This window comes from Camelus ferus, chromosome 14 (genome assembly GCF_009834535.1).
Source record: "Camelus ferus isolate YT-003-E chromosome 14, BCGSAC_Cfer_1.0, whole genome shotgun sequence".
NCBI lineage: Eukaryota > Metazoa > Chordata > Mammalia > Artiodactyla > Camelidae > Camelus > Camelus ferus.
The window spans coordinates 22,366,082-22,379,819 of NC_045709.1; the positions used below are offsets into that span (position 1 = coordinate 22,366,082).

The 13,738-nt window shown below is 55.2% G+C and overlaps 1 protein-coding gene across 4 annotated transcripts in view; it reads left to right on the plus strand.

Moving 5' to 3' along the window:
• The window catches only part of MIPEP (mitochondrial intermediate peptidase), an 87,039-nt gene extending 80,367 nt beyond the window's left edge, over nt 1-6,672 (plus strand). For all 4 annotated transcript variants that reach the window (XM_032496441.1, XM_032496442.1, XM_032496443.1 and 1 more), the window contains one exon: nt 6,405-6,672. In XM_032496441.1, coding sequence (XP_032352332.1) covers nt 6,405-6,477 — 73 coding nt within the window. In that variant the 3' untranslated portion in view covers nt 6,478-6,672. The remainder of the gene's footprint in view (nt 1-6,404) is intronic.
• The last annotated feature ends 7,066 nt before the right edge of the window (nt 6,673-13,738 follow it).

Sequence of the window (13,738 nt, forward strand, 5' to 3'; positions counted from 1 at the left end):
GCGGGAAGCGTCTGCTCTGGGGACGGCTGCACGCCTGTCCGTCTACCTTCCTCCTGCGCTTTTATAATCTGCGGCACTGAGGCTTGACTCCGGTGCTCAGACGGTGCTGCCTTCTCTGAGCAGCACGTCCCGGGACAGAGCTGAGAGGCGGCACGTGCTGACCAGGCCTGATGTCCCGTGGCAGAGGTTTTATGGCAAAATCAGAGTTGCTGACCGAGAACGCGTGAGCGCGAGGCATGTCTCGTGCCTGACAGCACACTGGCTGGTAGGGAGCCGCCTTTTCTTGCACAGCGTGACGGGAGTAAATGAGGAAAACATGTCCAGGGGTCAGATCTCGAGTTCAGTGGCTGTAGGATGGTGGACGGCAACCCAGACGCAAGTCAGTTGAATCCCTCGTCTCTGGCTTGTTTGGGTATGTGCTCAGCGCAGCCTCTGAAGCAGCTGGGCGCTTTCTGGAAGAAGGGATGGGAGACAGCACCTGGCTTCTCAGGGCGGAGGCCCCCCTTCTGTAAATGCACTGATTTTTGAAGAGGGTGTGTGTGTTTAATGTATGGGTGTGGAGCTTCAAAAGGCAGCATGTTTCGTAACTCAGAAAAGGAACTGGTGAGTGGAACTGAGAAATCTGACAGTGAAATGGAGATAAACCAATGTGGAAACAGCCGGCCCGGCCCCCCCTTGCTGGACAGGCACCCCACCCCCCCCAGCAGGGAGCGACCTCGGGGAGGCACAAAGGTTCCACCCCGGCCCGGGTGCCACAGAGCCGCTTGGTTCAAAGGAGTAGAGGAATTTCACTTGCTGGCTGCCGTCCTCCTCTTCCTGGGGCCTGATGGCAGATAGTGGGGCCCCACCTCGGGAGAGAGGTGTGGGTGCCTTGGAGCAGCCAGGAAGAACTTCAAAGTGGAGGAGGGCGAGCCGGTTGCCCAAGGCGCGGGAGAGACGGGGCTGGGATGAGAGTCTGATTTCGTAAAGTTCACCCGAGCTCTTCACATTGCCAGGCCAGCCTTAGAGCTGTAATCCTTCCTCAGTCGGCCGGGCTGGGCTCCTGTAATTACTGCAGCACAGAAGGATGGCTGTGAACTTCCGTGATGGGGGAGCTGGGGTTCACAGCGCCCCTCTCAGGCCCCCGTCAGTGTGGACAGCCCACTCTCCTGTGCATCCTGGGTGCCAGGATGTTTGCCCACAGGGGACGGGACACAGAAGCTAAGAATCTGGGCAAGTCACAGGCTCCGTCTTAGTACCTTGGGGGGTCTCTTCCTCTTCAGGTCGTGGTAAAGGGCGCGTAACGTGCCAGGCACCATTGTCCCCACTTAAAGTGACCGTCAGTGGCATCCAGTGTTGTGTGGTCAGTCTTGTGCACTCTTCCTCCATCCCAGCCATCTCTTCTTGATAAACCTTTTATCACAGCTGCCATCAGGTAGAAAGTGGATTGATTCTAGTCACATCTTCCATTTCCTTCTTTCAGTAGATAAGCAGCTCATAAAAAGCAGACAGCGAGAACCAGGAAAAGGCAAAGCAAGCCGTGACCCCTGTGACCCGTCACCTGGGCCGTACGCTTGTGGTGGGTGTGGGATGAGGACACCCTGAGCACGTCGTCAGAGATCAGCGCTGTGGAATTCAGCTGGTGCAAAAAACAGGCAGCAGCATCCTTCAACTTTGGGTCTGTGGTCACTGCTCCCAGTGGCGGAGCATTTCCCGTGTGTTAAACGCATTTTCTCATTTAGTCCTTATAACAGTCTAGCAAAGTAGATGACATTGTACCAACTTACGATCTTCAAAATCGTACTTCACTCTACCTTTACCCAGACAGCTCCTCGCACACGTGAGTCTCAGGGAGTTAAGTGGCTGGTCTGCAGCTCCTTGCCCAGGCAGTTGCTTCAGGGCGGCTCACCAGAGCCTTGCTCTAATCCTCAGTGCCTCCTTTGGAGGCACCAAAAGTTTTGTTTAGAAAATGAAGGAAGTGTTTATCTTTCCACTCTATTCCTCCTTGGTGACCCTTCACAGGAAAACTACTGGATGGTCAGAAGAGGAGAAACAGACTGGAATTTAAGGCATCTGAGGGGCAGTGCAGAGGCTGCCGTGGATGCCAAATGTAGGCAGGGCCACGCCGCTCCGGGGGCTCAGTGAGGGGGCAGATGCGGCCCTTGGGGCGCCGGGGCCAGGATGAGCCACCCAGTCATCCTCAGCCCTTCCTCCTCCTGCTCTGGGAAGGATGGGCTGGCGCCCAGCTGGGCAAGGGAGGGAAGCAGGCGTTTCCATGGTTTTCTCCCCTGACAATGACCTTCTCGAGGGGACCATCATCCTACGGGGTGAGGCCCGGGGTGGCCCTCTCGTTGCAGAGCTAGGAGCAGCCAGGTGGGCGCCTGGCTCAGGCCTGACGGAGGGGGGCATCCCCTCGCCCCCAGGGGCTACCCTGAGATACCCTGTTTTCACAGAACCAGTGACAGTCCCACAGGCCCCCAGCACAGGGACTGACGTCCTGTCGTCCCCCTGAGATGCTGCAACCCACCCCCCACCAGCAGCCTGATGGCGGCTCCCAGCTCAGGACACTGGGGAACAGCTCCCAGCGTCCGCTGCCAGAGTCAGGTGTCAACAGAACACTGTTTCCTGGGGGCTCCAGTAACCAAAACGGACCCTGCTCTGGCTTTTGTTCTTTTTAGTAAAAATACTGCTGTCGGCCTCTGATGCCACCTGTGGCCGCAGTGCCCCCCAACCCCCCAGCTCTGGGGCTGGGTCGGTGCCCTCTCTGGTTCCCCCAGCCCAGGTTTTAAGGCTGTTTTCACGCCATACCCACTGGATCTTTCAGGTGCTGGCCAGCCAGTGTGCTGTCACGCTGGGGGCTTGGTGGTCGTAACTTGGAACAGCATCCCAAACAGATGCTCCTTTTGTTTCCTGTTTCATTTGAGAAACGCTCTAGTTTGAGTAGGAAAGCAACCCTCTGCTGCTCACCTCCTTTCCCCTGAGCTGGTCTGCCGGGGTCTGTTGGGCCGTGGTTCTCACGCGTCGGGGTCATGGTGGGCCCATTACAGTGCTGAGCCCCCGAGTCCTGCTTCCTCAGGTCCAGGGGTGGCCCTAAGGACCTCCGCTGATACCGTGATGTTGGTCTGGGAGTGACACAGTCTTAGACCCGCTGGACCCACCCGTTCCTGTAAGACAGCGTCTCAGTCGTCCTTTCACCAGCATCTTCCTGATACGTAATATGACCTGTGCCTGCCTCACATTCGCCTGGGGCACTTGGGTGGGGAGTGACTGTCACTGCATCCCGTCTTCTGCGTGGCTGGCCTTCCCCATGCCATGACCACGGTCCTCAGGGGCACTCAGGTAAGTGATGCCTGAAGTAGACTCGGCATGGGGGAGGGGAGCTCCCCCTGCACTTCTGAGGCTTCAGCAGTCCACGTGCTCTGCGCTTGCCGCGTCCCCCGGGCTCTCGGGCAAGGACCAGGCGAGGGTGTCCCCCTAAACCTGGGTATTGTGCTCCAGGAGGCGGATACGCCCAGGCCAGGAGCGCGCGGATGCTGTGAGGACATGGTCGGACCCTGTGTGACTGAAGGCACAGGTGCCAGGGCGTGGACGGCGGCTCCGTGCTCGGCCTGACTCAGCCCAGGGCTGACGGGTGTTCTCTGTGGGAGCGCGGAAACGTGTCTGGTTAGGAGCCTGAGAGTGTCCAGGCCAGGAGGGCCCACGTGGGGGGCTGAGGAAGGGGCTCCTCTTGGGCAAACACTGTCTCTGCCCCCAGGGGTGGCAGCAGGTCTGACTGCCCAGGTAGTGGCTTCATGGTCCCAAAACTGAGCTGCCCACAGCCAAGGGCTGCATCGGGAGGCTCTTGGACTTCCTCCCCCAGAACTTCACACATGTGGGTTCTGACCTGTCTAGAATGCTGAGGTTTACATGCGGGCCTTTCTAGAAGGTGTGATTTTACAGACGTCCGGGCCAGCACCTGAGAGCCCAGGCCCTGGGACCAGACCGCCGGGTCCACAACGGCCATAGAAACCTGCAGAGCTGTGCACCCGTTTTCCCTGTTCCGTCTCTCACCGGCAGGCCCCTCCCAGGGGTGTCCACACCGCAGGCACAGCCACCACCTGGCACGAGGCCCTGGCACCACGTGGCTGTGGTGATGGCCTTGCTGGGCCCGCTGTCCTGGCAGGTCCTGCGCGACACTGCTGTCCCCAGAGTTTGGGCTGTGGGCCCACAGTCTGGAGCGACCAGCTGCATGGAGTGTCCTGCTCCAGCAGTCACTCTTCAAGGGCTGTCGTCAGGTCCTTCAAGGTCACGAAACGCACTGGCTGGAGCAGAGCGGTCGAGGCAGAAATGTCCTAGCTTCTCCCAATTTTTATGTGCCCATCTGCCTCTCAGGTGAAATGAGGAGAAAACAGATTGAATCATCCCTCTGCTACTCACCACCTGGCCCCGTCCCCGAGGCCGGCAGGGACACGGACTCAGCGACCGCTTTTCCCTCACAGACGTGTGAGTGCACGTGCATCCTGCCCGGTCGGTCAGTCTGTCTGACATCACCTTCTCAGCTGTAAAGCTGTGCTTGGTTTTGTTCTGGTTTCAGTCACCCCTCCCTCCCCTTCCATTTAGGTGATTTCACAGGGAAGCATCCATAAGCCCCACCCGCTTGTGGACTTAACACCCTCTACCGGGTTCCAGGGGCTCCTAGGAAATTGCACATCTAATCACCACCTTTAAGATTAAGATTTGAAGACAAAGGGAACATCTTCTTCAGCTTCTTAAAGAAAAAAAAAGTTCTTGGAATCTTGTTTACTACCTGCATACACAAAAGCTAATTCCAATTTATTTGTGGAGCTGCCCGAGAACACTTTTTCTTTGAACTCTGTGTGGAAGTTAGTTTGGCAAGTGTCAGCATGAGCTCTAAGCAAAGCGAGGATGCCGCAGCTGCACGCCAGGAGAGCGCCCACCCCCGGAGCTGGTCCCACCCCTTCTGGTCCTGCTCCTCCTCCGTGAACCTCCATCCTTACACCAGTTGCATCACATACAAAATTACCAAACCATTTGTCCCTGACCAGACTGTACTGAAAATACTGAGAGTGCACGTGGTTTTCTCTCGCTGTCGCCACGGCCACCGTTCCTGGAGACGCCCAGGCGGCTGGAGGTGGACCTGGGAGAGGGGGTGTCCCTCAGGGGCATCCGCCAAGGACAGAGCACAGTCCTGTCTCCGTGGGCAGGTCACTGAGGAGAAGAGAACACTTCAGGGGGACGGGGCCATGCTCACCTGAGTAGGCGGGCTCTACCTTCTGCAGCTCTAGGCCTTTGATTACCAATGACCAGTCGTTTACTTACAGAACGCTGCACGTGTTACAAGGAAGGAAACGTGGAGCTGGATAACCCGTGTGATTAAAAGCCATGTTTCAGTGTTTTCTCCACAGCTGGTCTCTGTGTTAAGAAACCTGGCCACTAGGAAATGCAGAAACCTGATTTATGAATCTGACCGCATCTGTCTAAGTGAACACCTGCATCTCAAAGACACCATGAAATGTGATGCATTAGCCATCATCCTGGTCATGGTCATGCTGAGTCTGTGCCTCAGTCTCCCCCAGTCTCCCCCTCCCGACACCTGGTACATGGCTAGCCTCTCCACCTCGAAGGCCTGAATTTGAACCTCAATCTTCACATCTTTTCATCTTCTCCTATGATCCCAGCTCCTCCACAGAGCCTTTGGAATCTCTGTCGGAGCTCATCGTCCCCCCCCCTTCTCCCAGCAGCTGCAGTCTGTGTGCTGGGGACACCCACTTTATGTGGGCTGCTCTCAAGCACTCAGAAACGCTGACTGACAGGGAGCACTGGCGTGCTTGCATTTAGCTCCTGCAGTTACACACTGCTCGCTTTGCCTTACCACGCATCCTCCTGTCTGCTCCTGCATCCACCCATCAAGTACATTTTACCCAAAGACACGTCTGCGAGCACAGCGTTAACTAGGGCTCAGTGGTGGGCACTTTTCTTTCTGAGACAAAGAGGGAGTGTGTGGTGTCTCGCTGTGGTCTAGTTTCCACCCAGGGCTTCTAAGTTCTGTCATTTGGATATCTTCTTTTGTAGTTTTGATTTTAAAGTGTGTAGAACTTGATCATTAAACTTGGTAAGTAATTAAGCATAATCAGTTCCGAGTCAACCCAGAGATAACTGAAAAATTCAGTCTTCTGACATTGCTTCAAGAGTGTAGTAATATCAGCAAAATAAAAACTCCTGGGAAACATATTTGGGTCTAATCTCTAAGCTAAGTGTTGATGAGATAGTTTAAAAAAAAAATTGGAATAAGCACTTTCAGGGCCCACACGCTGCCCGTGACTTTGAACCGTCCCGTGGTCAGTGCTTCATGGAGCCTGAGCGTGATGTCCCTCTGAGGCACGGTCTGTGGTGACCAAGCCAGCTGACCTCTTCTCTGTTCACAGGTCTGCTGCAGAAGTGTCCTTCCACCGACGACTTTGTAGACGCCCTCCTTTCCGATTTGGACCTCGACTTTGAAACTTTCCTCATGGATTCTGAATGATAGAAACACCTCAGATCGTTTGTAAATCACAGTCGTATCATGGAGACACTAATTTCGTTGTAAATGCTACAACTATGAACACTTGCTTCTGATTTCAGTATTCAGTTCTGTAATAATTTATGAAAAACCTTAAACCAATGGAACTTGGAATAAAGAATTTCTTTTAGTTATTTGGGCTTTTAAAATCTGGCAGATTTTTGAACATAAGGAAATCCACTCAATGAGTGGGTAAAAAGTAGAGCACAAGGTGGGAGAGTCAGGGGCCGGCCCACCCTCAATCCAGCCACTCTCCTAGTGACCTCTGCCCCTTCCCCGTGTTCTCTACTTGGGTAGAGACTTCATTAAAAAGCAAAATTATTTCCATTTGAAGCCATCTTCAGAAAGATTACACATGCAGTCCTCAGTGATTTCTTCAGACTACTATAGAAGTGGCTTTGAAAATGCAGCTGTCAGTCACAGTGTCCAGGAAGCACCTGTAATTACCGCATTGGCTTTTCCCACGTCCGAGGAGTAGATTCCACAGGTGGACTCAGAACAGAGACCAAAGTCTTGACCTCAAACTTTTTGGGCTTGGTTTTGAATGTAGAAAAGTACAGGTAAAATTAATAAATGATGTCCAAGATACAGCAACTGATAAACAAGGAAACTGGGATTCAAACCCTGTCTTAATCCTGAACATTACTGCATACGGTGTCACCACGTGCTAATAATAGGAAAGAAATTATTTAATGGGTTTTTCCCACTAAAGAAATTAATTACAGACTTTAGTTTAAAATGTCTGCCAACAGCCCCTTCCTGCTTCTCATTAAACCACCAGTGATGATGTAAAAAGGGAAGATTAAAAATCCCTAAAACTAGGACACGTGTCCACCCCCCACCCCCAGACTGTAGAGGAACTGCTACAGACTAGAAACGTCAGGGACCGCCCCCCCCCCAACGCCGGGTCCACCTGGCCACGGGGGCCGGCCCAGTGGGCCCTGCACCGGCACCACCTGCAGGACGTCCACGTCAGCCACATCCCCCCCCTCCCCCCGTCTCAGTCTCTGAACCTGGAAACAACCCATGGAGCATCCTCGGGCAGAGCTGGGGCGGGCCTGCAGTGGGGCTTCCCCCGCACCCACACCCAGTCAGGGAGGGCGGGCTGGGCGCAGGTGGTGCGGCCACAGGGGGAGCCGGCCCCAGCTGCTTCTGCAGCCCCTCCGTTGGGGGGGGGGGGGAAGGGAGGCTCTTGCCTGAGAAGCCTGCCGTCCACAACCCGGACTCTCACCTGGGAGACGGACGTGGAGGAATTGATACCAACTTTCCTGTCAGTGACAGGCAAGTGTGAAAAGGTGCTTTAACCAGCTCCTGGTCAACCCAGCGACGATGCCCTGGGCCTTTACTGTCCCTTTTCAGCTGAAGGTCAGTAAGCAAAAAAAGGAAAGCCATAAGGAGCCTCAGAAAAAGGAGGGGCGATCGCCTGGAAGATGCTAGAAGATCCAAACTTGGAACTTTATTTTTTAAGAGGAACTAAGGCACATTGTAGAAAACTTCCCTGATGTCCTTAGTGACAGCTGAGAAAACACGGTTATCTAGGGAGCTGAAAGCCATAAAGAAAGAACAGGCAGAAAATTTAAAACAGGATAAGCCAACAAGAAAGGTGGAATAGGAAAAGAAATTGCAGACACTGAAACACAGGGCAGTGAGTGAAATCATCATCACGGCAGAAAAGAGCAGGACTGTCCAGACGTCTCCGAGAGCAGGTCACGGACGATGGGGGAGCGGGCGGCCCGGAGCAGCGCAGCCCGGCGAGGCAAGGAGACAGACGGCAGCGGGACCGCGTGCTCGCGTCCTCCTGCGTCCCCAGCGCCCAGCACAGCTGCGCGTGCAGCAGGGCTCTGGTGAGAACGCGCTGTTCCGTGAATTTAAGGAAACTTTTTTGAGGTGAAGGGAAAAGTGAATGTGATTTAAAAGGGAATCCCCGATGGATTCCCAACAATGTGATGTACTTAATGCCACTGACTATACAGTTAAAAAGGGTTCAGACAGTAAAATGTTTCACCTACAATTTTTTAAAGTAAAGTAAGTAAGTGCAAGCAGAGAGAATTCTGCATTCCAGGTCAACACGAACAAACAGAACAGTGAAGAGACCCTCACCTGAACAATCTGCCTTTTCTTTTGAGAACTTACATATAAATAGAACTTAAATGATAAGCCAGCAGATCCCAAGTCAGACATTTCCCCGGAACTGTGAGTGTTCCGTGAACTCCAGAGGGTCCCACTGCTGAACACTGAAAGTGCCATCGCGCTCTGATGTGGCACTGCGCATCAGCAGTCCACAGCGCACCACCCACCTCCCAGACGCGTGAGAGGGCCCTCCCCTTGGAGCGCCTGCTGATGACATTTCCAGAAGCCTGGGGACTAAGGGCTACAAGCATCCAGCTAGAAACAACACGGTTACACATGAAGGCATAAAAATTACGACGCTCCCAGAATCCGATTGCTCATCGCTGTTAAAAGCCGAAGGACAATGAAGAAAGGTTTTAGGAGGCAAAGCTGAGAAGCAAACTGGCCTCCAGTGTCTGAGGGCTCAGGAAACATCTCAGCTTTGTACCTTTCTTCAAAAATCGCTAGAAGGAGGAGTTAGACCAGGAGGCAAAGCAAAGATCCCTAAAGAACGTCTAAGAATGCCAAGAGGTCACTGCCTCTTTTCATAACTGGATGAATCACAACAGCAAATTATTTTATTATGAATGCTTTCCCTTGTGATGGGAGTGAGCCCGTAACACACAGCAGCTCCTCTGGGGAAAATTCTCCAGAGTTAGGGTTTACCCCCAGCTTCCAAAAATCCAATTTAAAGTACTTACGAATATATAAATGCTAAAATATAACCTAGAGAAAGAACTGGAGAATAATGAATAAAATGTTATTGTGACTGTCTTTAGTGTTGGGATTTTGGCCTTTTACTTTTCCTTCTAGTTCAATCTTTTTTTAAATGGGCAATAGGTTAATTTTAATAATAATCTAAAGTTTACAAAAAGTTTAATCACAACAGAGCTAGATTTAAAGCATGTTTCCAACTCTGAAGAAATGCCGGCTACAGTAAGCAAATTCAGAAAACGTCTCGGAGACACTCAGGGAACCGTCTGTCCAGCCAGAAACCTTCCTCATACCCAGAGTTCAGCCTGATTTGCTGAAACGGACTGCGGTGGAACCCTGGCAGCCGTCGTGCCTGACTCCACCTGGCATTGTTCAGTTTGGGAAGCACATTCTCACAGTCGGCTCGCATGCTGCCCATCACCAGGAGGGGACAGGGCGGGCGGTGTCCCGACACTGCTGCTGTGCTGAGGCAGGCGGGCCGCAGGGCTGCTCACACAGGCGCAGGACTAGAGCCAGCTCCTCGTCCCTGCCCGCCGCCCTGTCCGCTGCACTTGGGGCCTCCGGAGAGGCTGCATGGCTCTGCAGGCGGACAGTCAGAGTGCTGAGGGGTTACACCACCCACCCTGTCAAACCCTGGGCCTGTTGTCGCGCAGACCTGCAGACAGACGGAAGACGCGGTGTTCCGGCATCATGCGGGAGGGACGTGGGGCGGGAGGACGGAGAGGAGTGGGAAAGTCATACACAGAACCTGCCACCAGCTGTGTGGTGGTGGTGGCCCTGGGTCACCTGCCACCTACACGCTCCTCTAAACTGTGATTCCACTTGATTTTAGAAAACTGCATGGAGGCCACGCTATGAGTCCGGGGTGGCCATTAATGTGCCCGTTAGGCTGATAAACTGCTCCATCCGCATCTTTAGAGTCAGACCACCCAGCAGCGATGAGCTGTCTGGCCGGCCCGCCCCTCCCCCGCACCTGCAGGGAAACCGGGAGGGCCGTGCGCTGCTTCTCTCAGATCCTGGTGCTCCAGGCCCAGGGCACTGCCCTGCCCACTCCATGCACCTGCGTTCGGGTAAGTCCTCCTCACGAGGGTGACACTGGGGGGGGAGCGTGTGTCAGCGGTGGGGTCAGGATGGGAGTGGTGGGCCTGCCTTCCCCGGGAGCACAGGTCAGGGACCACTGTGCTTCCAGGGGGAATGAGTCTTCAGCAAGACCTTGAAATAAATGGAGGTGTGATTTGGGAAACTCACTCAAAAGAGAGCTCCTGGTGTCCGTGCGCTAAATTCACCACAGCGAAGCCTGAGGCTCCACCTTGCCCTTACTGGAGACATGGGCAGCTTTCTGTAATAGCAAGTAACAGGATTCAGGAGTTTAAAAGAACCTGACACATGAAGGACCCAGGAAACAACTGTGTTTACTGCATAAAAGTGCACCCGCCCCAGGGAGCCCCAAGTCGCAGCAGCCGGTCTCACAGCTTCCCCCCCACGGTACAAAGCCCCAGCATCGAGGCGCCCCGGGAGGCCCAGTGGCCTGCCATTTTTAGAAACTCAGTCCTGAATGCCGTGTTTTTTCAAGCTGTCTCCCTTCCCTGCACATCTCAAAGATCCATTACATTGGCCCCCAAAATCACACTCTTCATCCCAGCTCTCCTCTGGGGCACTGTCTGGGTCAGTGGGGCCTGGAATGGTGGGTCACTCCTCCCCGTCCCCGTGGTCAGACGTGCCCTCCCTGCCCCAAGGGACCTGATCAAGAGCGTCTGAATCTCAGGGAGGGAGCGTGTCGGACTCTTGGCTTCTTTCTGCCAAGCTCACTACCAGACATGGATCAGAACATCCATAAGAGCTTCCAGTGTAGTCTGGGCGTAACCAGTGAAGGTCCAGTTCAGGGAAAGCGGAGTGGGGCAGGAGCCCGATTCCCCGGGAACGTCCTACACTCCACACTGTGTAAATGTTTCTCTAGATACTGCTTTTCACACTCAGTCTGCAATATGTGCTTATGTGTAGCTAGCAGAAGGATTTATTTTAAAAAAAGGACGGGGGTGGCTAGTTGCTCCTGGTGTTCCAGGGAAGGGAAGGGATGGCCCGACCTGGTACCTGGGGTTGGCCGGCACAACCACACAGAGGCTGTGGCCGAGGGCACAACCAGCAAGAACATCCTAGTAAGTGAAAAAGCTTAACAGGAATGAAGCGCATGGGGCCGCCACCAAGTGGAGGGCAGTGCGGGGTACTCGACGCGTCTCCTGAAGGCCTCTTTCAGATGCCCTTCTCCCCAGGATGACTGCATCCCAGCAGCAGGGCTCCAGCATTCAGCTGGCGGGACATACGTGTGCCAGGAGAAGCAAGCCTTGGGTTAACAGCCTGTTGCTGTTGGAGAAAAGGAGGCAGACGGAGGGCTAGTCTGTCCGTGCAGAGAGGGCGTGATGGAGATTAGAGATGAGGGTGGAGGTGACCACGTGCGCCACGGGTTTCTAATCACACTCCAGCTGCAGATCCTTCACTCCACACGCCAGCTCTGCGCTTCAGACGGCTCTGCGGGCAAACTGGTGCCCTGCTGTGGGTTCCGAGTCGCTTCGCCTTTCGGGCTGTGGAGGAAAAGGGCCAGCATGTGCAGACTGAACGTCACGTCCCCGAAATGCACGGATTAAGTCCCGCACCCAGGGCGCTGGTGCAGGGAGGGCTGTGGAGGTGAGCCGGCTGCTTTCCAAGGTGAAGCTCAGACCCGCCCTCAGTCTGTCTGCCCGCTTTCCCTGCTGCGTCTGCTCCTTGCAGACAGGCCCTCCCCACCCTCCATTTCTGTTTCTCCATTGGGCCAGAGTTTCTAGCCTGGCATTGGTGTCCCCTGGTCCCCTGGCCCTCATGGGAGGACACATTGGGTCCCACGGCTCAGGAGGGAGGCAGAGCCCAGTCACCATCTCCCGCAGGAGGGGCTGGTCCAGGGCACTGGGTGTGTCGCAGGCTCAGGTTGCCCGCACAAAGCAGCGCAGGCGTCCGTTCCCCACGGCTCTGGAGGCTGCGAGGTGGAGGCCGGGTGTCAGACGCTGGGTTTGGTGGGGCCAGCCTGCCCCCTTGCTGTGTCCTCTGGCCCCTCTGATGTGAATTGTGAGGGTCCCCTCCCATCACTTAATCCCCCCAAAGGCCTGCCTCCAAATTCCACCCCACTGAGCTTGCGGTGTCATCACGTGAATGTTGGGGGGACACAAACGTTCAGCCCCTCACAGGGTGCTTTCAGACTTCCTGGAGAGTTCCTCCCAGGAGATACCACCTCCAGCACGGCAACGGGAGCCGTGTGCTCAAGAGTCTACCCGAGAACGAGGTCCAGGCACCAGGAGGCCGGGAACAACCAACACGTGCCTCCTGCCGGCCTTGAGGATGGTGCGGGGGCCCAAGCACAGGCCTGACCCCCACACATGCACAGCAGACGCCTGGTGGGAGGGGCAGGGAGGCGGCCCCACCACCTCTGACCTGCCAGACTCCCAGTCTCGGGGCCTCACTCGCACTTGGGACACAGGGTTTCACAGGAAGGGTTTCCTCATTGCTTGTTGCCATAGTTGCCAGACAGCATCAGTGCCCCGCTCCACTGAGGCAGCAGCATCTCGGCAGCCCCTGATTTCTGAGCCAGGGTCTCACCCCTCTCCCATGTCCAGGCTTCTCCTTGACTCCCCTCTGCCCAGGGGTGTGCTAACCCCCTTTCTCCAAGCCTCCCTGGGCCCCACCTCCAGTCACTCGTCGTCATCTGAGTGGCCCACCAGGTCACGTCACTGCCAAGAAGCCTCACTGAGTCCCTGCTGAACATCAAAAGACGCCAAACTATTTGGCCTGAAACTAACAGCTGCCCGAGCCTGGGCCCTGTGACCGCCCGCCCGGCCCCACGCTGACCCTCCTCCTCCTGTGTCACAGGCCCAAGCGCTCGCTCACTCAGGGCTCAAGGAGAAAGTCACCTGCCTGAGACCCAGAGTGGCTTCTCTCTGTGGGTCGGGATGTGTGACGCGTAATTACGTCTTGTCAGAAGCATCTGTCGACTCTGTGATGTGTTGTGAGCGTGTATTACACCCCCGCCGCTGGCCCGTCCACTCCCCGGGGAAAGGCCATGGCCTCCCGTCTTGGGTGGGCCGGCCGCACCACACAGCCTGCTCAGCTGCAGATAAAGCGTATTTTACTGTTCTCTGTGCAACCTGTGGGTTACTGTGCTCTGCCTTTTGTGCCACAAAAGGGAAGGGCCTGAAGACAGCTGGTCAAGAGACGTGGTGGGGGTGTGGTCTGAGCATTTCCCGCATCCGTGGTGCCCAGCAGGCCAGACACAGAGCCACACTCACCACTGAAACGGACAGAACAGGGCGCCGTCAGCGCAGGGACCATGCGGAGCGGGAAGGGTGTCCAGTG